The 25,397-nt window shown below is 40.5% G+C and overlaps 1 protein-coding gene across 1 annotated transcript; it reads left to right on the forward strand.

Annotated features, from left to right (window-relative positions):
* Nucleotides 1-1,646: 1,646 nt before the first annotated feature.
* LOC119729138 (tyrosine kinase receptor Cad96Ca-like) lies at nt 1,647-21,392 on the forward strand. The gene is made up of 12 exons (XM_038201698.1): nt 1,647-1,719; nt 3,809-4,093; nt 4,927-5,301; nt 13,813-13,937; nt 14,234-14,396; nt 15,136-15,246; nt 15,565-15,743; nt 16,523-16,645; nt 17,114-17,225; nt 17,707-17,803; nt 19,323-19,422; nt 21,089-21,392. The coding sequence occupies exons 1-12, from the start codon at nt 1,647-1,649 to the stop codon at nt 21,143-21,145; spliced, it is 1,800 nt and encodes a 599-aa protein (XP_038057626.1). The 3' UTR covers nt 21,146-21,392.
* The last annotated feature ends 4,005 nt before the right edge of the window (nt 21,393-25,397 follow it).

Genomic DNA, 25,397 nt, shown 5'->3' on the forward strand with positions numbered 1-25,397 from the left:
AAGTACATTTTGTACTCCCAATTATATTTTATACTCGACAATAAAAAAGCTCACTCTTTGAACGGGGCTAAATCAACTGATATTCGAGTTTTCGGCCCTCAGATTTGGTATGATACCGCCGGCTACTTTTAAAATGGCGCCCTTTAATATCTAATCTCCTTCTTGGAGATTGGACACAATTTGGGCTGGTACTGGGCCGAAGTGAAACCCTGAATTTGTGAACGAGATTTTTTTTTTTGGGGGGGTGGTTCGATGCTTCAAGATTTGAAAATCCTTATATGTCTATCACTGTTAATAACAAACTGGTACTTCATCATCTAAATAATTATCTGCGCCCTCAGTCCAGTCCGGCAATTTAAATTGTACCAGTAGGCCTAGATAATTGATCTTGTTTTCTTATTTCTTATTTCCAAGACAGCCTACAGGATGAGTCAAAGACTTGGATTAATGTTTTCCTCTTAAAAGAAATTACATTTGATACACCACTAAAACACGTATTAAACGAGGATGTTCACTCGTGTGAAAAAAAAAATGAAATTGATTCATGGTATATCAAAAGTTAGCCATGTTTTAATAACCGAACCCATTATTTTTACAGCGGCCTCTGGAATGCTGAATGCTTTGGAGCTGAGTGAGAACCAGAAATTACCCACAGACATTCAGATACAAAATTTGATTTTAATAATTTTAGTCAAGACTGAAACACTATATTTCTCTGTGTTTTAATATGGGGAACAAATCTTCTTCCTTTTTCTCTGAAATGATGACATTGAGTTTCGTCTGTTTTCCTTTGCAAGTTTCCGTTCATTCATGGGATAGAAAAACAACAATGTTCGTTATATCTAAAAGGTCATCATCAATGCGTATCGGTAAATGATTAGCGGTGGACAGCTAAATTATGTGGTATTTTCTATTAAATTGAGATAACTTTTGATTAAAGCATGGCATTTACTGGACATTTTCACGCTGATGAGAACCTGCGTTTTATTGCTGTTGTTGTTGTTTATATTAAATCGAGTAAGCCATATATTTAAAAAAGTAATTTTTGTTTATCCTACTCGTTCACGTTCTCTTAGGTTTGTTTACTTCTTGCGTGGTTATGTTGACATTCATTCGACATTTCAATCCATAATAAAGTGCCATTGCCTGTCATGCCCTATACAGTGTATACCGAAACAAAGATCACATGTCATGCTGTTTCGCTTTCTATATTTACATATAGTGTGTTCTTTTAAATTGTCTCATTGTTATCCAGCCCTGACCAGTTGGCGCAAGTCAGATTTCACCCGACCCCTTTAATTGTCTCCTGTGCAGTCATGTATGAAAACTAATCAAGTGAAAATGTCACAAAAAAAGCAGGAAGAGTTACTCTAAAATTACATATGAACATATCTTATCTGAATTGCTACAGAATAAAACTATGGCCAATTTTAAAAGTGTATATTTTTTGACTCGCACTGTATACTATCTTTGGCCGTTCATTGTATGTACAGTAGTTGTAATAAATTATGTAAATATAGAAAGTGAAACAGCATGACATGTGATCTTTTTTTCGGTATATCTGAAAACAATCAACCAATCAATCAATCCAGGTGAATACATATGATTATATCTTTGTGTAAACTACCACACCACACTAACACACGATGGCACTAGGGAAGCGATCTTCTTGCGGATACCTGTTTTTAATTGTCTCCTTCTTCAACAAATGCTGCTCAGGTAGGTTGCCAGTCTGTCACTTGTCATTTGTGATATCTTTTTTGGGGGGAAAAAACTAGAGATTCGCGTTTGTTGAGTTATAAATGCTAGGTGATCGGACCGAAAACTATTTCGTATGACACTGCCCAGTTGTGAATATTTTTTTATGTCACAATAGAAAAACAAAAGATTCTGAAATTCAGCCATTCTAGTGAAACCATTAGTTTTCATGTTAACAAAGGCATCTCTGTATTATGATAAATTTCAATATACTTTTATGAACACGTACACGTTATTTCTGGTTTCATGACGTCATCAGTAAAAATGTACAAACTGAATGCTGATTAAGTCAAGGAGGATATTTACTCAGCATGAAGTAACAAGAACTTCTGAAGCTGAAGATCAATATTGTACCCGATATCATTATTTGTGCTACGAACATGGGGGGAAAATCATTCTAAATTCTCCCAACGATAACTTCAGGTACGATGACGTCATGATTCTGAAACCTTGCAAAGTCATTTGTGGTTGTTTAAAGAGTATCTAGGGGCAATGTGGTAAAATTGTAATAAATGGTTTTTAAATTAAAAATGTTCTACTGTCTTTGAAGAGCTGCCAGAGGGCGTCCTTTTTTTTTTTACATTCCTCACTAAGGACTTCCATAATTTGTGTATCTGTTGTAAATAGCTTTCATTTTCAAGTTATATTCAATTTTCACTGTACTTCCGGTAACATCGGAAGTAAAGGTCAAACGGCGTTGTGCCTGGGAATCCAAAATATTGCCCGAGGCAATGTTTAACCGCTCACCAACAATGAAAACGGCACTCCGATCATTTAAAAGTAAACATCCAAAGTAATTAGTCCAATATTGAACTTGATGGCGTCATGATGACGTCACAAAAGTTATAACATCTTTGGACTGAGGTCCTAGTTCATACCAGGTTTTGTGATCACCACCTCAACCGTTTGGAAGAATTGATTAGAGGCTCATTTCTATATTTTGAATTTACCTAACTTTAATATCCCGGTAGCCCCGGAAGGAAAGGTCAGACGACTTTGACTGTGGTGATTAAACATTTTCATTAAAGAGGTTGTGGAATGCTCGAAACCATTTCCGTCATTTTTCGGGTATATGTAGCCTAAGGTGTGATGAAATAAAAACGACTATTGTTTTTGTCATGAAATGAGTACTAAAGGTACTTTTGAGAGCTGTTTTTCAAGTCCTGTCAGGCCTGTTTCGACCCGAACGTGCAATTTGTGTAAAAGTCGTCGTTGCGGGCAGCAAACAAATCACAGTAAATCGTGACGTAATAAACAGGACTCCCGATGCATCGTAGCATATACAAGTCCTGTTTATTACGTCACGATTTACTGTGTTTTGTTTGCTGCCCGCAACGATGACTTTTACACAAATTGCACGTTCGGGTCAAAACAGGACCTGAAAAACAGCTCTCAAAAGTACCTTTTGTACTCATTTCATGACAGAAACAATAGTAGTTTTTATTTTATCACACCTTAGGCTACATATACCCAAAAAATAACGGCAATGGTTTCGCGCATTCCACAACCTCTTTTAGGTATGGTCGTTCAGGTCGCAGAGTGATAGTTCATGTTGTTCATGAGTTATAAAGGACAAAACCGTAATATTTTGATGAAAAAAAAATCGCTTGTCATTTCATACCTGATGACGTCATCATGACGTCAGAGTAATATGTACACTTTGGGATCAGTTGCGGGGAATTATTATTCGGATATTTTTTTAACTGTTTTTATTTTATTCAGTAGTCGGTTTCATGGGCGTGGTCACTCTTTGGCCTTTATGAGGCAAATGTGCACAAAGTAAACAGTGTATTACAGTGAAATCTCGATAATTCAAACCGCAAAGGAACAGGTTCAAAATTCTACTTAAGCAGAGTTTTGAGCTAAGCAGGGTTGTATACCATTGTTATACTGCTGAAGGGAATGAATTCTTTGTTGGACTTAACAGTTGTTTTGGGTTATCAGAGTTTGACTTGTCGAGATTTCACTGTATATCATAAAATATTCTGCTTCAGTTTGTTATTGCTTCCCGAAATGGAATAATACAATATCCCAATGTCATTTTCTCCAGTTTCTTCGCAGGAGGTAGTATTGTCCAGAATAAGTCGGTATGAAATAGAAGGGCAAGGAACGGAGTTTAAATGTACAGTCGGAAGAGAATATTACAATCGAGACTATTTCTCACACTCAGTCTGGCTCCTTAACGGGTATCCATTGTTCGAGCATCCCGACGAATTTCCAGCAACGCTTGAAAGTAGCAAAATGATAACGCTGCACAGAAACCAGACTGGATCCACGTTGATGTGTCTGCTGCATCCGATTGAGAAAAACTCGACCTTGACACTACACGTAATGTGTAAGTAGTCCTCTCCTTTAAATATTGCTAAATCTATACCTTATTCTTTAATTTGAACGTGATCCACAGCGTTCGATTACTTCCCCCGCGCTTATACTTGTACAACCGCAACTGCTTTCGATGTAACCCTCACATGACTTATCGCGCTTACTAGAGTCTGGCCCAATGGTTCAATCCAGTAAATATGCCTAAAATCCGTCCGCCGAGCTCATGAATAAAAATTATGCACTCAAATTATTCTATATTTTAGAGAATTCAGAGAGCCATGGAATTGGGGAATTGAAGATATATAGCACTGCACTAGGCTCTGGCCTGGACCTGGGGCTTCCGATTCTGAGCATTTTGGATGCGATTGGGTCCGAAAGTGGCGCTATTTTTAGCCATGTTGTGCAGGGAACCTTTTTCAAAATGGCTACTTTTCCAGTTTGGGGAACATCATTCGTTTTAGGGGTGGTCTTCTTGGGGTGAAAATTTCTCAAAAATTCATTGGTCAACCCAACAAGAATTGAATGGAAAATGAAAGACGACATGTTGGTCATTAGTTTATGTGTAGCCTGAACAGCTGTGAGAATTCCGAGTATTGCTAAAATACTTGGAATCACCTCAAAGTCACGGAATAACCCCAAAGTAACCGACCCCAAAGTAACCGACCCGCCTAGTCTATTTTGAGTTTCTGCAACCCTGTGAAAAAAAGTAGACTGAATCCAGGTCCCTACATTTTCGATTCTGGTTGAGGGCGGGAACCAGCTTGCCTTGCGAAAACTGAACTACTGAACTCGGGTTGAAAGTCGAAAAAAAAAGCTTGGTCATAAATTACGGTGGTTTTATTCTAGATCCACCAAGCGCCGTGACCCTGCATGTCAACACCACACATTCATGTGAGAGCGAGACGGAGTGCAGCGCTGATGTCACAATCGGAAGTCGCTATCGATTCGCCTGCAACGCGTCAGGTTCGAGTCCAGCCAGTAACATCACCTGGCTGATCAATACCAAGGCCCGTTCGGGAATGGGACAGACAGAGATCTCTCCAGATTGGAGTCAGTCACGCCAAGATGAGACCAACGAGGACTGGGAAACCTCGAGTCGGATCGATCTGCAGATACTCCCAGAGCATCACCAGGGAAGCATCACATGCAGGGCGATGTTTCCCGTCGGAGGAACAGTGTTCAGAGAGATAACCGTGAAACTGATTGCCGACGACAAACATGGTATGTTGGTGAGACCATCTTTGTTAAGTCGAGCTGGGCACAAACGTCTAAGTTGAGGAAACTTTATATCAATTGCTTGCTGGTGGTGCCGCCTCCTTCCATATTGCAAAGCTCCTAATGCTGATGGTCATATTATGTCTTATGTCTTATTTCTCACAGAGGTATTGCTGCTCGCCATCCTCATACCGACTGCGGTGGCTGTGTTCATAGTCGGCGTCATTGCAACTGTTTGCAAATTGCGGTCAAACGTTAAGCGTGAAAGAGCGAGAGGCTATAGCGGTAAGGAGGCTGCCATCGAGAATTATTCTAGCAAAAAGCTACCGACTATTTCAGTTGTTTTGTAATGCACAAAGAGGGAAGCAAATTTTGTGATAAACAAAATAACATTTGCCCTTTCGAGCCGAGAGACTCAATTTAGGACTTTTTACTCTCACTCAGTATCTCGGCCAGTCAGTCATTCAGGCAGTCAGAGCACAACAGACCCCTTGAATCCGAAGTCACATCTAAGAGCAAGTGTTTGTTCCTCTGAGACACATTGTACTTTAAATAACTGAATTTAAATAAGACACGCCGAGCAAGGGGTCTAACACATGGCCGTCTCAAAGTTTTGATGTTAGAGACAGACAGTTGGAGACAGTATTCAACTTGCATTGTGAACCTTTTGGATGTCATCTGCTAGGGAAACGCATCTTCTTAATACCCATATATCATAAGCTATATTAACAAATCTTATCCGTCTGAGAACAAACAAGACGGAATGCTTACTCTCTCAAAGAGACTGTACGCAGGGGTCGACACTTTGTACAGTCATTGTCGATGAATTCAAATAAAACAAGGGGCCCACTCACCAATAATCACTTTAATACACTGCACTGTCAATAAACCAACCCTTTTACTTCGTCCTACTATAGTGGTAATTTTCAACCAAAACTCGGTCCATGCACAACTGTTCCCCAAATATATCTGTGATTTGTAAATAATTTCTAACTGCTTCGAGAAATTTAAACCTTTAAAAACTGTTTGATAATAGTTGATGTTTAATTATTGCTATTCTTCTACAATATTGGTTTTTTTTGGGTACATGTACATCACAATTTATTTTCAAGCAAACTTGAATCCTCGATCCTGATAGTTCGATCCATGAAAACAAACCAAGGGCTAAAAACCACATATCCCACATCATAGCAGAAAAAAATGTTTTGTAATATCGTGCCAATAAGTCACACAGATAAATGGTTAAAACATACTTTGCAAGAAATAAATTAAAGCCAGAGTCCATCATTTGCAGCCATCCGAAAAGTGGCTGGCGTAATTATTGTTGAAAAACATACTTGGTTGAAAGACAGTGAGGGAACTAAACTCCCTGTGGAATTATTCTTCCTGGCAAGCTGTCATTTTGAAGTAATCAACGAAAGAAGGCCTATCCAACTGTGCGTCTTAAGACGCACCGTCGGAAAATTTAAATTAGTAGTTCGTTTTGTTATTCGGCGAAGCGCGCGCAAGCATTGGCACGACGCACACGCCGTGCGGTTTGCTATAATTCGTCGGATCAGTGCGCGACATCGCGTATAGCTGCAACCGGCTCAGTGAGAACGTGTCTTGGACGCTGAATTCAGGCTCAATTCAAAACATGATTCAGCAACTTTTGATTTGAAATTGAGATCCTAGAATGCTGTTTTTCTCGGAATATACAGCTGAAGCTGAGCTAAAGCTTCATCAGGTTAGTTGTTCAGTATCCTTCATTAGATTTTGAACACTTTTGTTGCTTCAAACGAACAAAATGCACAAATTACAAATGATGGACTATATCCTTAAAACACTGTGGTGTAACCTTTCATAGCTGCATGCATTCCTGCAGGAATTGTGACATGAGACTAAGTGGTTGCAGTTCTCAGTCGCGAGTGCGACGCACAACGCGCAACGCTCGTAATTAATAAGCAGCACAGTGTATATGACGCTTATTTATAATTATGGAACAGTGTATATGATATAGTTTATATATGCAACGCAGTGTTCATGAAATTAACGGTTACTTTTTACAGATTGGACACGTGACCGTTCTAGACCAATGAAATAACAGTATCCAAGCACATGATATAACAAATGGCGCTATCCGGTTTGTTAGTAAAAAGGTCATACCCGCGCGCGCACCACTGATTACTAGCGCCCATTGGATAAACCTTCGGGATGCGTTAGCTTCCGGTTCCATTCTTGCTATGCTACATTGTGTGAAGAATACATGGTTGACTTGAGATGACGTCACACTAACGAACCGGATAACAAAGATGCATGCGCCATACCTGCAGCACGCACGTATACAAAGGATGAACGCTGATAGTTCGCGGACAGCGTGCGTGTTTCATCTGACCTATGCGTCAAGTTTGCTTGAAGATAAATTCGTTATGCGTTTTTGTATAGTTGTATATCTGTAATCTATTTGAGGTAAATCTTTTCTGTACAACTTTGACGAAAATAGTTTAGCATATCACGTTAACATATTAAGATCATTCAAAACTAAAGTAAATATAGCTTAAATAATGGTAGGAGTACAAAATTCAACCGTCTATTTCACTTCTTTACTTCAGTATAAGAAAGTGCTGAGGGGTATTTGTGTACATGCCGCATTTGAGAAAATTAAAGATTCTGACCTCGTTTTATTTGCAGGGATGAGATTGTAAATCAAATAGGTTTTAAAAAGACCTGTCTTTGCCAGTCCTAGTAGTTTCCACCAAATTCGCTGTATATTGATTCCTCCAAATATAACACATGGAAGTTAAGGTAAAAACAATCACTTATTTTGACTCTCAATTTAAGTCCAGAAATATAATCACAACCAAGACAATGTATTAATTTAAATTCATTTAGCGCTAACATAGGTCCTGTCACGATCGAAACAGGCCCTCTAACCTCTTTGGTTAGCTATAATCTCAGGTTAATCCAATCGGTAAGCAGTGTTGGCAACAGTAATATTTATTTTTTCATAGAATACCAAGGCACATTTTGCCTTTTCTCTACACTACTCGAAAGTACATTTCCCTTTAAAACGTTTTTTTTTTTAGCCCGTAAAATTCACCAAATCAGATTTCACAATAATATTTTCAGCTAAGAATTTAGGTTTCCCATTATTTCCGAGCGACCCGTTTTATTAGCTTGAAGTCTAAATGTATTTGAACATGTGTGCTATTTCTCGATCATTAGGCTAGTGAGTGCATGGAACTAGATTTGTATTAATGGTCAGTGTGTTCTCGTACTTTTGGTCAAGCTTTAGAAAATTAAATTGGGGTTCCCAACTTTCTCTTCGTCGAAAACATTTTCTTTTCTTAAAATTGCCGAACAGTTCTTCCTTTTGGTAAGAAATTTTAACTGTCACCAACTGAAGTTTTCAAATATCCCTCAGAACGAGTTGACACACGCGCTGACTAAGCTGCCGTTTAGGGGGGGGGGGGGGAATGGAGTAAGAAAGCGCATGCGCGCTAACCTTATATACAGACTTTCGCTCGCAGTTTCGTTCGCATTGTTGCAAGCAGAATACTTATATGTTATTTTGTACATGTCACGTACGAAGAGCATGTAGGCCTGTAGTTGCTCTTTTTTTAGCCTACTTGTGGGTACCCTAATGCTCATGCAGGAGATTGTGGGTTGTATTCCCGCTCGGCCAAACAGAACATTTTACTTATTTTTTACTTATACCGGTATTTATATATCTGTTCATTAAAAAAAAAGGCAAATAATATTTGGGCTGGCGCTGCCACGGAACACGAACCCGCCTCATGTTTTCCTGCCACGGGTCGTCTTTTCCCTGGCCAGGACTCGATCGAACCCGCGACCATCTACCCACTTCCACACCGCACTCTCTACCGGGTACCGTATTTTAATTTTGAATGTTAACAAACTGGCACTTTAAGGGGAACTTCATCATGTAAATATCTGCGCCCTAATTACATTCCAGCAATCAAGCTATATTTTACCAGGGTACTTTAATAACCTTGGGTCTTTTTTTTCATTCCCCCTGTCCATAACAGACTAGGTTTACTTCTTTGAGTCTAGGTTTACTTCTTTGAGTTGTTAAGTTGAAATGAGGGCATAGTGCCCGGTATTTTGTCCGTACTGTTTTCAGATATAATGATTCAAAAAAATGTAATAGCTTTTCATGGCCTTTCGTTGACCTCACATTGCTTGTAGTAAAAATAAATTAAGCAAATGTAGAAAGTGAAATTGCATGACGCGATCTTTGTTTCGTTAAATCAAGCAAGCTGAATAATTACGATTACATATGAATTGCTGTTTCCTTGTGCGAATTAACACACCCAACAATGGCCTCAGGTAAGCGAGCTTCTATTGATGTCTACATGTTCCTACTAATTATTGTCTCCATCTTCAACATATTGTGCGCAGGTAAGTAGGCTGCCACCTTTTTGGAACATTTTTTTTTTAACAAAACTGAAAAGAAAAACAGGGTGAAGCCAATCAGTGACACAATTGTAGGAAGATCAGTAGACATTGACATGAATAACGAATTGAAACGAAAGCAGTAACTTTGTGTGACAGTTTCTCGAACATCGGTTTCAGCTAAACCTTAATCTAACAACTTTTTTTTTTCTTGGGAATGCTTGGTGTTGAGATTTATTGGCTATTTTAAGGCTATTAGGAATACCTGAATTATACTGTTTTAGGTCGTGAACCTGTTCAACTTAACAATCAACGAGAACAAAAAATAGCCGACATAAAAACAAGAAAACCTTGGGAAATGAACATTTCAGATAAGTTATCTTTATTTTGTGTAGGGGCATTGAACAATAGAGGACAATAGGGTCCACACTTCTCGAGAGCTCCCCAATTTGGATTCATGTACAAAACATGTGGGGGGTCTTCAAGAGTACAAGCAAAGAGGGACAATATAGCAGGCAAATACATACTTGGGTGTGTGTGTGTGGGTGAGCTTGTCTTACATACGCAGTGTGGACTTCCGAACAAAAGACGTCCACATAATGTAGGTAGCAGCGACGAAGTGTGGACTTGCCCACGTCCACACAGTGTTTCCCCATTTCTGGAAAACAGGTTTAGAGGCATTTTTGGGTTAGGTTTATCTGTAGCAGAATGAAGAGAAACACTAAAGGGAATCATTGAAAAAAAATTGGGTTGTAAGAGTTTTCACAGTTTGAGAAAAATGAGTTTTTCCACTGGTGTTCCTTAACTACACGAAAAGAAAGGAAAGTCCACACTAGGTATGTGAAACAAGTCTGTGTGTGTGTGTGTGTGGGTGTTATTATCTGATTACTGTGCGTGGTCACTATTTTTTAGCCTATGAGGCAACTATGAACAAAGTGGACAGTGAGATTTTTCATAAAATATTCCATTATGTTTTTGCTTCCCGAAATGGAATAATATAATATCCTGTGCCATTTTCTCCAGTTTCTACAGAGGAGGCAATATTGTCCAGAACAAATCCATATGAAATAGAAGGGCAAGAGACCGAGTTTAAATGCACACTTCGAACAAACAGAACTATCACACAGGGTTTTCTCTGGCACATTAACGGGACACACGTTTGTGAGTCCCAATCGGAAGGACCGCCGTTTGAGAGTCGCCTAAAGACAACGTTGTACAGAAACCAGACAGGATCCACGTTGATGTGTACATCGCAACCGGCTGAAAAATACGCGAGTTTGACGCTAAACGTAATGTGTAAGTAGACTAGTTCTATATTTCATCCCAAATCTATTCCTCCTTCTTTAAAGGTAAACAAACTCATGACTTTTCGAAACTTTTGTAAAGGCAGTTTTAAACTAGCTTGGTATCGACAAATAAGGTATTCACAAACAACTTATTAAAGTTGGTAGGCCTATACAGGGTGACCCAAATCAATGCAACTCTGGAACATTGCCTATTTTTAAAAAAAGTGATCTATGTATATGTTAATATATTTTGATATCAGGTTAAAGCTGGGAGCTTTTTCTGTCAAATACTGGGGGGGGGGGGGATCATAAAAAACATATTGGGTTACCGTTAGCACCCAGTCAGCTTTCCTGTGTGGTTCCTTTGAAAAAAATATTAACTATTTATTGATTTTGAAGATGACTGTCTGTGTACTACAACAGATCCCCCTTAAATGTTTAAGATCCGGAAGGAGCTTCTACATGTCAATTGGTCCGTCGGTCGGTCAATCAGACGTTCGTCTGTCTGTCTGTCCCCGAAATCGACCAAAAGTATGATGTTCCATATGTGCCATCGGCGTCGCATTTTTCAGCTCTGGCAGGGATCATTTGGATCGATTTCATGCAAGACTTTCATGCAAGGCTTCTTGCAAAACGGCTAGAGCTTGTTGTGCACTCGAACTTGTTTTCAACTGTATTATTTGTGCAACGGGGAAAATTATTTGGGGTTTCTGCAACCTTCTGACTAAAGGGTGGTTTTTTTTTTTGCGTTTCCTCGCAAACAGCTCCGCCTTGCGAGAAGACCGATTTCCGGTCGCAGCATTCTTGATTTTGATTGGAGGGAACCAATTTACCCTACTTCTGTCAGGTCGTCAATTATTCATAATTTGTTGAAAGTCATTCCAAAATTGATGTGTGCTGATTTTCACGTTCAATATCCCATTTTAAACATTTTTTTTTAACAATTTCTTTTTTTCCCCGGGCTTAATCTAGATCCACCAAGCGCCATGACCCTTCAAGTCAACACCACACATTTATGCGAGAGCGACACGGAATGCAGCGCTGATGTCACAATCGGAAGTCGCTATCGATTCATCTGCAACGCGTCAGGTTCGAATCCAGCTAGTAGCATCACCTGGCTGAATAATACCAATGCCTGTTCGGGAATGGGGCACACAGAGATTCTTCCAGATTGGAACCAGTCACGCCAAGATGAGACCAACGAGGACTGGGAAACCTCAAGTCAAATCCAGCTGCAAATACTCCCACAGCATCTGCAGGGAAGCATCGCATGCAGGGCGACGTTTCCAGACGGAGGTACAGTGTTCAGGGAGATAGTCATGAAACTAGGTGGGTAAAAACGAACAAGTTTACTTAGTCGAGCTGGACACGAAAGTCTCAATTAAGAAACTCGTTATTTCAACAATAAATTACTCACTGGTGGTGCGACCTCTGTAATAGCTTCTTGTTTTGATGGTCGTATACATTATTATATACATCCACCGCGTTTGTGAACTCAAAAGTCCGCCAGCTAGTGCCAATGTGCCTCCTCCCCGCCCCGAATTGCGGACAACTCTTTAAATCCACCACGATCGCGAACTCAAAACTCCGCCATTGCAGCCAGTGCTAAATATTTGTCACCCATATCGCGACAACTCAAGACATCCACGTTCGTGAACTTTAAACCCGCTTCAGCTAGTGCACATTTGTCCCCTAAATCGCTGATGACTTTTGATGTCAAGATTCTTGAACTCAAAATTTCGCCAGCTAGTGCCGTTAGTTTTGCCCCCAATTCCCGGACAACTCTAGACAAATTTGCACCAGCTAAATTTTAGTTTCGTAAATTCAAAGCTCCGACATCTAGTGTCAATTTGTCCCTCAAATCATGGGCAACTCAATGACGTAAAAATATTGTGATCACACTCTGTGATATTCAACAAATGTGAGTAATTTATCCCAGCAAATTGTCATCTGTATCTTCTATGTTAGCGGTAAGAAAATATATTACGAGTTTCTGCAATCTTCTGAAAAGGGGTTTGTGCGTGGACGATCCGCTTAGCGAGTAGACTGATTCCCAGTCCCTACTATACCTTCTGATTGAGGGCGGAACCAGCCTACCCTGTGAAAACCAAATTATTGTCGGGCCGGAAATAATAAAACAAAAATTGTAAAGTTATTCCATAATTCAACGGGTGCCGATTTTCACATTTGATATCTCATTTTAAACAATTAAAAAAACCAAATCATATCTCTCCCCTTTTTTGAGGGGGGAGGGGGGAGGGTTAAAATAGAAGGACATAACAATATTGTGTTTTCATTCTAGATTCGCAAAGCGCCATGACCCTGCAAGTCAACACCACTCATTTATGCGAGAGCGAGACGGAGTGCAGCGCTGATGTCACAATCGGAAGTCGCTATCGATTCATCTGCAAGGCGTCAGGTTCGAATCCAGCCAGTAACATCACCTGGCTGATAAATACAAAGACAGAGATTCTGCCAGATGGGACCCAGTTACGCCAAGAAGAGGCCAACGGGGACTGGGAAACCTCGAGTGAAATCCACCTGCAGATACTCCCAGAGCATCGACTGGGAAGCATCGCATGCAGGATGATGTGTCCCGACGGAGGCACAGTGTTTAGAGAGATAGTCATGGAATTGATTGTCAACGACAAACTAGGTTGGTAAAAACAGATCAAGTTTGCTTAGTCGAGCTAGGCACACAGGTCTGAGTTGCGAAAACTCGTTACACTCATACAATTACCCACTCGCTCGAACGATGATGGGGGAGAGCGTGGTGCCTCCTTTGCAAAGGCTTCTAATTTTGATGGTCGTGTATGTCTTGTCCTATTTCTCACAGATGTACTGCAGCTGCTCGCCATCATCATACCGGCTGCGGGGACTGTGTTTGCAGTCGTCGTCATTGTAACTGTTTGCACATTGCGGTCAAATGCCAAGCGTCAAAGAGCCAAAGAGGTTACAGAGGTAAGGCTGCCATTCAGAATTATTCCGGCAGAAAGCTTCAGAATACTTTACTTTTTTTGTGATAAATAACAAAACATGCCCTCAGTGAAGGCACACAGAGCAAGGTGTCTAACGTGGCCGTCTTTAGAGGTTTTGAAGTTTAGACAGCTGGTCAGAAACCCCGTTTCACTTGCATAAGAACCTTTCGGATGATATCTGCGATGAAAAGAAATATTATAAGTCCCAAATATCGTAAGATATAGAAACGATCTTAGCAGACTGAAACAAGCAAAACTGAATTATGTATTCTCTCAAAGGTAATGGAGGAAGGCACTATGAAGAAATGTAACTTTCCCCGGAGCAAGATTACGCTGTTCGATGTCATTGGAAGTGGGAACTTCGGTCAGGTCTTCAGGGCAACTGCAGACGGGATACTGCAGGAAGGAGTCGAGACGGAGGTGGCTGTGAAAGTACTCAAAGGCAAGAAACTGATTATAAATGAAGACACTACAGATTGTGGATGATGACTTACCCGCTACACCAACCTGCACCATGCAGACATTTGCTGGTCCCACAGGGCCAACCTGGTGTCATCTTTGTACCTATCTCACTGACCGACTAACTGACTTATTCTGACTGACTCTCATCTCTGTGCCGGGCAGTATTCATTTTTCTTTCTTTCTGTTGAGACCAATTATTTCTTAAAAGTGCACTAGGCACGGCAGATCGAAAGCCCGAGGAAACCTGTAGAGAGAAGAAAATGAGAAGAAATTACAGTTTTAGAGGTGGGAGGAATACCCCGAAGAACATTCTGGAGAAAACCAATGGAATCAGGTAGGGACTGAAAACCCAATCTACATGCGTAAAGGACATGATTCGAACCCAGCCAACGGCAGTGGAAGGCGAAGACAGTAACCACTGTGCCAACCAGACTCCCTTGTCGACTTGGATAATTACCTTGTAACGCCCATGAATGGGTCCGGGTAGATCTGGCCCATTGGTTAGACCATATGGATGAAAAGACTTCCAATTGATAGCCATTATTATTAGTTGAATATAACTATGTGCGCTTTGAGGCCAAGTATACTAAGGTTGGTTAGTCTAGTATTATAAGATTGCACACGGAGATACACCTAACCGCTATTGGCGACCATTATGACCTGATTTATTGCCATTTTTTTGTTATAATTGTTTTTTTTCTTTTCTTTTTTTGTTTCAGAGTCTGCTGATGGAGCAGCTGTCTGTGACTTCAAGAAGGAAATCGCGATCCACAAAACTTTGAAGAGACATCCGAATGTAGTCTCCATGTTTGGATGCTGCACTGACTCGGGTGGGTAGCACGTTTGTGAATTTAGTTTTCAGATAATGGGTCGTATCAAGATTAAGCGAAGTTGTCAGGGACTTCAACTATAACGACAAAAAAAAATTCAGCAGCCAATTTTTTTTTAAACAGGTGTATTTTGTGTTCTTAAATCAGTAATAATGAATACGCAAGAGGTAGAACAAAACACGCACCAATAAAATGAGAAGTTGGAATTAAATTCAGATGGGCTGACGAGTGCTCAATAATAGGCTTTCAATAATGACGATTATTGTAGAATTTCAACTGTCCCTTTTGACTCTTTTTTCCTACTGATCTGTTTTTCAGAACCCTTCGTCATCATTCTGGAGTTACTACCAGGGGGCAGTCTACAGGGTTACCTGAGGAACAAGAAACAGGCATGGACGGAGGAAGCCGTAGAAGGCGCTAAACCTGTCCCTCCATCCGAGCTGCTTGCTTTTGCCTCTCAGATCGCGAACGGCATGGAATACCTGTCATCAGTTGGGGTACGTGTGGGAATACAAGATAAAGAAAATAATAAACTGAGAGTAAAAACATTGAGACTGCGGTCAAGATCAATGTCGCAGTCACGTGGTTCATTATCTAATGCTGATCGCAGACAACCATGTTGTCACCACCATTATACATTTTATGTGATCTGGTCAGGCAACTATAGCTTCATCACCTAGAAAGAAATTAAGGACCTGTCTGTATACTGATGACCTCTAGGGTTAGGGTTAATGTAAGTGTTAGTGGGTATGTAAACACCGGCAATCGTGGACCTAGGACAAAAGGGTTAGGGCACACGCAATACGACCTACGATTGACCGATAGTCCACGATTGAAATTCGTGTACAAAACCAATGAGAGCTGTTGCTAAAAAGTTCGAGTACAAATAAAGGAATGAGGATTACGGACAATAGGGAGTTCACGATTGCCGGTGTTTACACAGATGCGTGTGGGTGTTAGTGTTAGGTATGAGTTTATGATTAAACTACTTAACTATTAATTTTGCGTGTTCCGCGGCTTTGCACTTATGATCTCAGTCATTGAGTACAGGCTAAGACGAATCGTCATGTCTGATACAGCAAGCAATGTACACTGAGGTCAGACTGAGGTCATTTGGCGAAATCAGACTTCCAAGTCACTTAACTATTAAATAGAAATCCCTATTTTTCTCGCCATTGTGGTGTATCAATTTCACGGGTGGTTATGTTAGGCTATATTAAAGATAATTCAAACATTTCTCCAACTTCAAACAAGCATACACATTTTTTTTCTGCAGTGCATTCACCGTGATTTAGCAGTCCGTAATATCCTCCTTGATAAAGACATGGTATGCAAGTTGTCCGACTTTGGCCTAGCGCGTGATGTTTCTGAGACACAACAATACGAAAGGACTTCAACGGTAAGTTAACTTCTAGCCGGCCTTCCTTTTTTTCTCAAGCTTTCATTCATATGTTTGACTACGGTACTTGTATTTTGAACAACAGAGTTGTACACTGTTAAACCTTCTCCATTCTTATATATGGCTAGCCGAGTAAAGTTGGCCCTACAGGTCTAGACCTGTCAACGTCACAGCGCACAATCGATCCGGAATGGCTATTTGCCGGAAGTCTATTCCGTGTTTTTGGTTCACACAACGGTCCGATTAAGCCCATACATTGGTGTAACGGGGTAATCCTATACGATATCACTGCCCGGCTCTCCTGACCATACAACCGGTCTAAGTCACAAGTGACAGTCAGTCAGTCGGTAGGACAGGTACAAAGAGGACAGTATGGCGGTTCATTGGTACCAACGAATTAATGAACGTCCTCCGTTTGTTCTTCAAATTTATTGTCAATATCTGATATTTCACGATTGCCTTTCGCAGGGGATGATTCCAGTTCGCTGGTTGGCTATCGAGAGCCTGCTTGACGATGTCTATACCACCATGAGTGATGTCTGGTCATTCGGCATTCTGCTGTGGGAGATTGTCACACTGGGTGCGTCAATTATTTCTGCCTTTTAATAACGGATGCTTTGTAGTTCATAATCGATAGCGTGCCCTCTACCTTCCAGCCAGTGTAGTGCAAAATTATGGCGCAGGAAGGAAAATGACTTGTGTTTGTAATTTGCATCTGTGTTGTTGCTGAGTCCTTCACAAGGCCTCACAAGTCCATCAATATACAATTCACTCAGTCCCAAGTCACACGCTATTCAAATGAACCTTGACAAAGACATTCTCCCGTTACTGTTCATCTTCTGTCACTTGTAACCGGACTTGTGACTTGACGGGTGATTTACTCATTTTGTTTGGAAATGATTTACTCATTTTGTTTGGAGATTGTAGACTTTATTCTTATTTCATGCGCAAGGATGACAGCATACTTGTGTACAGGGCAAATATAAAATGCTATCTTTCCAGCTGATCTCTAGCAAACGCCACATAGATCTGTGACACATATCTTCCTTTTTGTCCCACAGGTGCCCACCCCTATCGTGGCTTGCGTGCACGTGACGTAATTGATTCCATAGAACAGGGCTTTCGGTTACCAAATCCCGCCCACTGCAGCGAACAACTGTAAGTACCTAAAATTGGTTACGATATTGGGATGTGGCAAAGATCATTGCCCAAGTGGAAACAAATAACATTCAGATAACAACAGCATGCAGATCAAATATTTGTGAAAACACCAGGAGAACATTCATTGGGAGACACAGCTTCAGTAGTCGCATACGACTACTGAAGCTGTGTCGCTGAAATTCTACTTAAAAAAACATATGAGTTTCCATTAAGTGACTGTTATTTAAGCTATACCTTAAAGAGGATTTGCTTACGCATCCATTCCATTCAATGTTTACACTTAGACCCCCCTCCCAAACATTGCTCGGAGGTCGCCTATGTTGCCTTGAATCGCGTTGGTTGTCGTAGGTTGCACAGGGGAAGCACAGGGGAGGCAGGCAAGTGGCTCAGTGGTTCAAGTGAGAAACAAGGATCGCTGGAGCAGTTCCATGCATAGAAAAAGGATTTTCTGGGTGTAGGCGACTCATAGGTGGTACAAAAGTTGCAGCCCTGTGTAAAGGGACCTCTGTACATATAGGCCTACATGGTATATTCATCCACACTGGCGGCAAGACGTGACATCCTTTCCATTTTGCTGTGGTTGTACCAGAGATGAAACTTTTTCCGATTTTTATCGGAATCGATTTTTTTTAAATTCTCCTAAGAAACAATAAAAACTGACCAGCAATCAAATTATGTGTCTGCTAGTTTTCTTTTAAGACAGTCCGACAAATTGTTGACATTAGCAATGTAAAAGGGGTATTAAACACTGTGGCAACATATGAATTTACTCAGCATTCAGAAAACAAAATCCTACCATGTTTCTTTGTTATAAATATATATTTCTCATTACTATATGTTTAATAGTCTAAGGTCTCAGTCTCGGTCTCGCCCAAAAGGTCTTGGTCTCGGCCTCGACTTTGGACCCTGAGGTCTCGGTCTCGGTTCTCAGGTCTCGCTCTCGGTCACGAACCTTTCAGATCTCGACTGCACAACACTAATGACTAATGATATTAATTGTATTGAAGAGAGGTCATCCATATCTCTTCATTTTTGCTGGTCCCATTTGGTCAGCTTGACATCCAATTTGCTCCTATCTCGCTGACTAACTGACGGACTCACTGTCACTTGTAACTTTGTCTGGCTGCCCATCTCATTTTACTGACTGTACTGTGTCGCTTGTGACTTACACTGCCCTGGACCAGCTTGATAAGTCTTGCCTATAATGATGTAGCATCCTGCGACACATGTGCATTTGTTAGTCTTACGCCCCTTATTCCATCAAGCCTCCATGCGAACGGCGAGAGTAGATTTGTCTTTCACTATCACATTACCACTACAGTTTATTATAAGAAATTTTCTTAAAACTTTGAAGTACCTAAATTGCTTGCGATATTGTGAACTTTCACTCGGGAGGTTACACACTGAGTATACAGTATTTTTACACGTCGGTGAAGGGCAAGGACTAATATTGAACTCAGAACTTTTGGCCATTCTGAATCAACTGAATTGAAATGTGTGTCTTATGTTGAAACAGTTACGAGGTAATGAATGAGACCTGGCAGGAGACGCCTAGCGAACGCCCGACATTTCGCGAATTGAGAGAGACCCTTGAAGGAATGATCCCTGAGGCTCCGGTAAGCATAATTGAGTGTTTAACTCCGTGCATGAAATTTAGCTGACGTAATGGGTGTGTCCCCCCCCCCCAAAAAAAAAAGGAAGCCTGTATGTTCCCGCACAAATACCCCCTCATCGGTAAAAAAAAAAAAAAAAAAGACGAAAAAGAAAGAAGATTTGGATGAGACCACTTGGAGAGCCATTCGAACATTGCTGACGACACCATTGATCTCCATATACACAGACTGTGTATGAAGATCAATGGACAACACTCAACGCTTACGCGAAGACATGGCTGCTTTGTGCACATTTAGAATACACTTCGTCGTGCGTATTTCGCGATACACGCACGCGAACCACTACGTGCGCACATGCGTACTTTCAAAAGTGGTACTTTCAAAAGCCCTCTCTTGATCAGGCACGGAGCGCATTTTCGGTCTCTCTCTATAGATATAGAATAAAAAGACCCAGCCTCGACTCAAGGGGCGCGTGCACGTTCCTTACACTAACCCCTGGCTGTGATGATGACGTAAATGACGCCGATTGGCTATTCACAGGTTTCAGGCCGGGCGCGCCGATAATACGCTCGCGTGCTTTGCACGTAACGTCACGTACGAAAAAAACAAAATGTGATTCAAAAGTCGCAATGCTTGTACAAAATGGATTATGGCAGCCGCGTTTTTCTCAAAAAAATCCTGTATCTGTGGTTGTAAAGGCACGAAAGGGGTACGTACATCTAATACAAATCTTTGCTAAATAACGCAACGTCCAAACGTTATGTTTGAAAGGATTGATTCCTCAAATCACAACTTTTAACATTTTAAATATGGCGTCGGCACGTTAAACGGATAAACTGCAGCCCTAATTATAAGGTGCCATATTTTGGCACATTTAAATTACACAATTCCAGCGGTTACGATCGCGCATGGCATGATGGGAAACAACATGGCGCAGCAAGATCGTATCCACGGGGCACGAGGTTGAAAAAGACCTCAAAGACGGCCATCTCTGTAAGGAAACTGCAACCGCGTAATTTACGCATTATTTTACTGCGTATCAAGCACGCATTGCGCAGTGTTGAAAATGTTCCAAACACGCGCGCTTATTGCTGGAAATGTGTTCGCAATACGACGCTGCCGATGCGCTTTATGCAAGTTGACGCTCAAAATGCCGATGCGCGCACGTGGTTGGTCTGTAGGAATTGAAATCATTTGAGAGAGACCTTGTATGGTCGCTCACTTGTATGGCGCGGGGCACGCCAGCATATTAATTAATTATGCACAAAACCGTAGCGTATTGTTCTATTTGTTTCTGCTTTCTTTGCCATAAAATCCTGACAAGAAGATGCAACATTTCCCGGCGCTACGCGCCGTGAAAACTCAATTTTGCCATATACGTCGTGTACAAAGAGCAGAATTACCATTCGTACATATGAATAATTAATTAGCCATAATTCCAAAACCCTTTAACCTATAGTCGGAAATTTCTTGGGTATTTTCATGATGAGTTGCTCTATGCATGTACCAAGTTTCAAATTTTTTCGTCCCTCGATGACCGAGATCTTACGGAAGGCGGGGGGCGGAATCCGCCCCCCCCCCCGGCTGAAAGATGGTCAAAATAACCCGGCCTGATTAGGGTTAAAAGTGCAACAGTCAAATGACGATTTAACTTCATTTTGGTCGACAGATTTACCTGGATATGGCGAACTTTGTGGCCGATCAATACGTGGGAGAAAACTCTTGAGCATCTTTACTTCATCTCGTGTCCTCGCCTGACCTCTTCAACACTGTTTGAATGGATAGATCCACTACGCCCGCCCCCTGATGTTTTGACCAATCACAGCCGTGATTATAGTGCGACATGCGTGCACTTGCACGTGACAAGCGCGTCTGAATCATGTAGCAAGGCATAAGCCTATTTGAGGTATGGTGGACACAATAGGAGGGCGCTATTTGGTTTGGGTAAATACAAAGGACTTTACACAAATCAAACAGCGCCCTCCCATTGGGCGGGGCCTACTGGATTAGTTTGCTTGTGTTAAATTACCTCCAAATATTCCTTCACGAAGAAGTAGGTTCCAAAGTATTACGAAGATTAATTTTACATTACAAACAATGCATGCTCTTGTTTTTGCTTCCATGTTGAACGTTTTCTTCGTGGAGGCAGTTGCTGTCTTTCTTAAATGTACATGTACACTGTCCTCATCAAATTAAAATGTACGGTGGCCCTCGAACGACAGTTTAATATTGACCTTTTTAATATGAACCTTGTAACTTCTTAATATTGACGTTGTACCTTCGCAATATGCACGTTGCACGTAGCTTAATATCGCATTGTGGAAGTTGTTCCTTCTTAATGTGAATGTTCCAACTTGTTAATGTTCACGTTTGATCTTGTCAATGTACACCATTGATCATGCTTGATGTCAACGTTGCACCTTGCTTCTTCGCAATATGAACCATGTACCTTCGCATTGTGAACGTTTGACCTTGCATCTTGTTAATATCATTGTTGAACCGTCCTCCTTCGCAATGTGAATCATGCATTCTAAAAAGTACGAGGTCCTTGCAAAGCCCTATAGTTAGACAACCAGTTATGATGGAGTTTCAATCTGACGGCTGTTTAATGTCACTTAACCTGGTTTTACCTTGTAGTGATTTTATCATGACTCAAGGCTCTCTCTCTTTTATTTCACTAATCTTTTATAATTCATGTTCAGGCTAACCATAACCCAAGGTTGGGCATACATGTAAAAACATACATCCTGAAGCAAATTTGTCATTGTTTCAAATAACCCGATCTAATCATTTCAACCGTTTATTATACACACATTTATACCAGTTCGCTTTCTGAATGTTATGATTTCTTTCTTCCTGTACTTTCATCTTTGCCATATCCCAATAATTTTTGACTCGCCAACAGGGCTCCTTACCAAATAGTATGAGGATCCCCGCTGTTTTGACGAGCATTTGGTTTTCGGGCTACTGCTAAGTCGAACCCTACATACCCCCCCCCTCCCTTTCCCCGGATATCCGCGCCTGACCGCAACATGAAGAATATTCGCAATTGGCTGACGACCAGTCATGTACGCATGAACTCCAAGCAAACAACTTCGTATAGGGTGCCCCGGCAACACGTGATTGGCGCTCAACGCAACGGTGCGGTCGTGATGCGGCGCTCTCTCGCGGTGGCGGGTTATCGCTGCAGTGGGAAATTGCGCATTCAACCATAAAAACGTCTAGCCCCTAGACAAGCTCGAGTATGTTGAAGGTGTATGCACTGAATAAACAATTAAATAATTGACCGGAGCCACTTGTGCCCCGCGCGCTATCGCTTTTACAATGATTGACGGAAATGGGACCGTTGGTGAAATCCCCGATATCTCCCCGAAGTAATAAATACCAATGTATGCCCTTACTATTGTTGTCATGCCTTATAAGACGTGGATATTATTTCGTAACGGTACCACCGCATATAAATGATGTTCCTTTCAATTACATCTTAAGATCATACTCTTATACTAATTAAATACGCGGATCTCGACGGAAATCTCCTGTAACTATGATTAAAAACAAAAAAAATCTGAATAGGGCTTGAAGGATGTAAAGTATTATGATAAAAGCCTTCTTAACGTGATCACAGAACACTGTTTTGCATTATTGTAATTGACGGAGAGTATACCGTCAAGAAATTAATTAGTCTCATGCATTGAACACATCTTTTCTAGTGAAACAGCGCTCATTAGCCTGAACATGAATTATAAAAGATATGTGACATAAATCAGAGAGCCTTGATTCATGACAAAAATCACTACAAGGTAGAACCAGGTTAAGTGACATGAAACAGCTGTTGAAACTCCATCGTAACTGGTTGTTTAACTATAGGGCTTGACAAGGACTTCGTACTTTTTAGAATGCATGATTCACATTGCGAAGGAGGACGGTTCAACAATGATATTAACAAGATGCAAGGTCAAACGTTCACAATGCGACGGTACATGGTTCATTTTGCGAAGAAGCAAGGTGCAACGTTGACATCAAGCATGATCAATGGTGTACATTGACAAGATCGAACGTGAGCATTAACAATTTGGAACATTCACATTAAGAAGGAACAACTTCCACAATGAAATATTAAGCTACGTGCAACGTGCATATTGCGAAGGTACAACGTCAATATTAAGAAGTTACAAGGTTCATATTAAAAATGTCAATATTAAAATGTCGTTCCAGGGCCACCGTACATTTTAATTTGATGAGGACAGTGTACATGTAGATTTAAGAATAGTGATCAATAATTATAACAGCACTTTTGAAGAATTAAATCGTTAAACGACTCAGTCCTGTTAAACAATCAGTCCTGTAATTGGCGGGGTTTTTCTGCTGTGTGGATAATAAATAAATAAAATAAGACATAGCTTATAAGTGATTACAATCACAAACCACGACTAAAAACCAAAACGAAATCTACACAAAAGGTAGAATGAGAGGAATTATTATAAAAATTACAAACGATAGCAGCGCAGCTAAATCAATGAAAGAAACCCTCAATATGATATTGACAGTAAGCTTCAGACGCTGCAGGGGGGGGGTTAAATCCTCAAAGATACATGTGGTGAAAGGGTGTGTTAATTATGGCAGAAAATTAAAAGAACCTGTTTCGTTACTAAAACTCAACGAACATGTACATTTCAAAACGTTGACAGAATGTATAGAATTGACATATTCATGTTGTATTCATCGCCGGGGATGCACCTCCTTCCTTTGATCATCCTTGTCTTTCTTACTGGTGAAGACGTACTTGCATCCGGCTCCACACCTTCCTAGATCCTTTTCCTTGAAAACGGGCATGTGTTTACAAGGCAAGTCCCTAGGAAGATGCAGAGCCTCTATGTAAAACAGCAAGTGGTCGATCTAATCGCCAATAAACACTTAATACACTGAAACATTGATAAAGATTGCAATTTACTTCGTCCTACTAGTACTTATTCTCGGCCAAAATTTGGTGTATGTAAACGTGTTATTTGTAAATAATGTCAAACTGCTCCGCTTTTAAAAATCTATGTAAATAGTTCATGTGATTATTGCCATTCTTCTGCCTTGATTTCTAGAGATGTACATATTATAATACGATGCACGGCAACAATGTAAATACTCAACCTAACAGTGTATATGAAGCAAATGCCATTGCATGACATTTTTTTTTAACAACTAGTTTTTGTTTGTTACAACATTTGTATATATCCAGCACGATTTGGGGCAAAGAAGTACCCCAGTATCCCTATATCCTATACATACAAGCTATGCAGATTGATGACACATTGATGACTTAGGTTTATGACTTTATTTTTTTGTGCGTATATTTCTGTGTGTAATTTGCATAGTTATATATACATATATATTGGCAGGGGGTCGGGAGAGCACATCTTTTGATGACAGTTTTTTGTTAACTTTTGCTCTTCCCTGGGCAGCCCCTGCTAATGAGATATTTTTTACTTCTTTGTTGTCCAAAAAATTTAAATAAAATAAAAATAAAAATTATGTTTCTATTCAGCTTTTTTTCTAATGAAAATAAGCTATTCAATAAAACATCGGAAACTGTCGCTCTATTTTCACCAATTGCATTCATTTTCGAATCTTTAAAATATCTTTCCGTAAAAAAAAAATTACGATCGTGTAATAAGTGAAAGTTGGAAGTAGCCTTTTCTGCCAGACACAGACATACAGAAAATTATGCAAAACAAAGTTAGGCTAATTCAAGTTATATTTTAGGGAATACCAATCTCCATAATTTCCATAGGCCAAAATGAGCATTGTCCAGCAACGTTTTAGGACAAATGATTCGAACTTAATGTAATGCTAATACTGGAATTTAAATGTACGTTTTGTCCGTTGAACACTCAGCGAATGAATTAGAAAAATCTAATTTAGTAAGTCCGCCGAGTACTTATTAAATGAAAAGGACAGCTCAAACCACGTAAAATAGCTATTCTCTT

The sequence above is a fragment of the Patiria miniata genome, unplaced genomic scaffold, assembly GCF_015706575.1.
Source record: "Patiria miniata isolate m_02_andy unplaced genomic scaffold, ASM1570657v1 HiC_scaffold_1, whole genome shotgun sequence".
Classification (NCBI taxonomy): Eukaryota; Metazoa; Echinodermata; class Asteroidea; order Valvatida; family Asterinidae; genus Patiria; species Patiria miniata.

Excerpts from the sequence above, each read along its gene's own strand:
- LOC119729138 (XM_038201698.1), top strand. The coding sequence starts at position 1,647 with ATGGCACTAGGGAAGCGATCTTCTTGCGGATACCTGTTTTTAATTGTC. Across the intron at positions 17,226-17,706 it reads GTGGGAGATTGTCACACTGG|GTGCCCACCCCTATCGTGGC; the intron begins GTGCGTCAATTA and ends TTTGTCCCACAG. Across the intron at positions 17,804-19,322 it reads GCCCACTGCAGCGAACAACT|TTACGAGGTAATGAATGAGA; the intron begins GTAAGTACCTAA and ends ATGTTGAAACAG.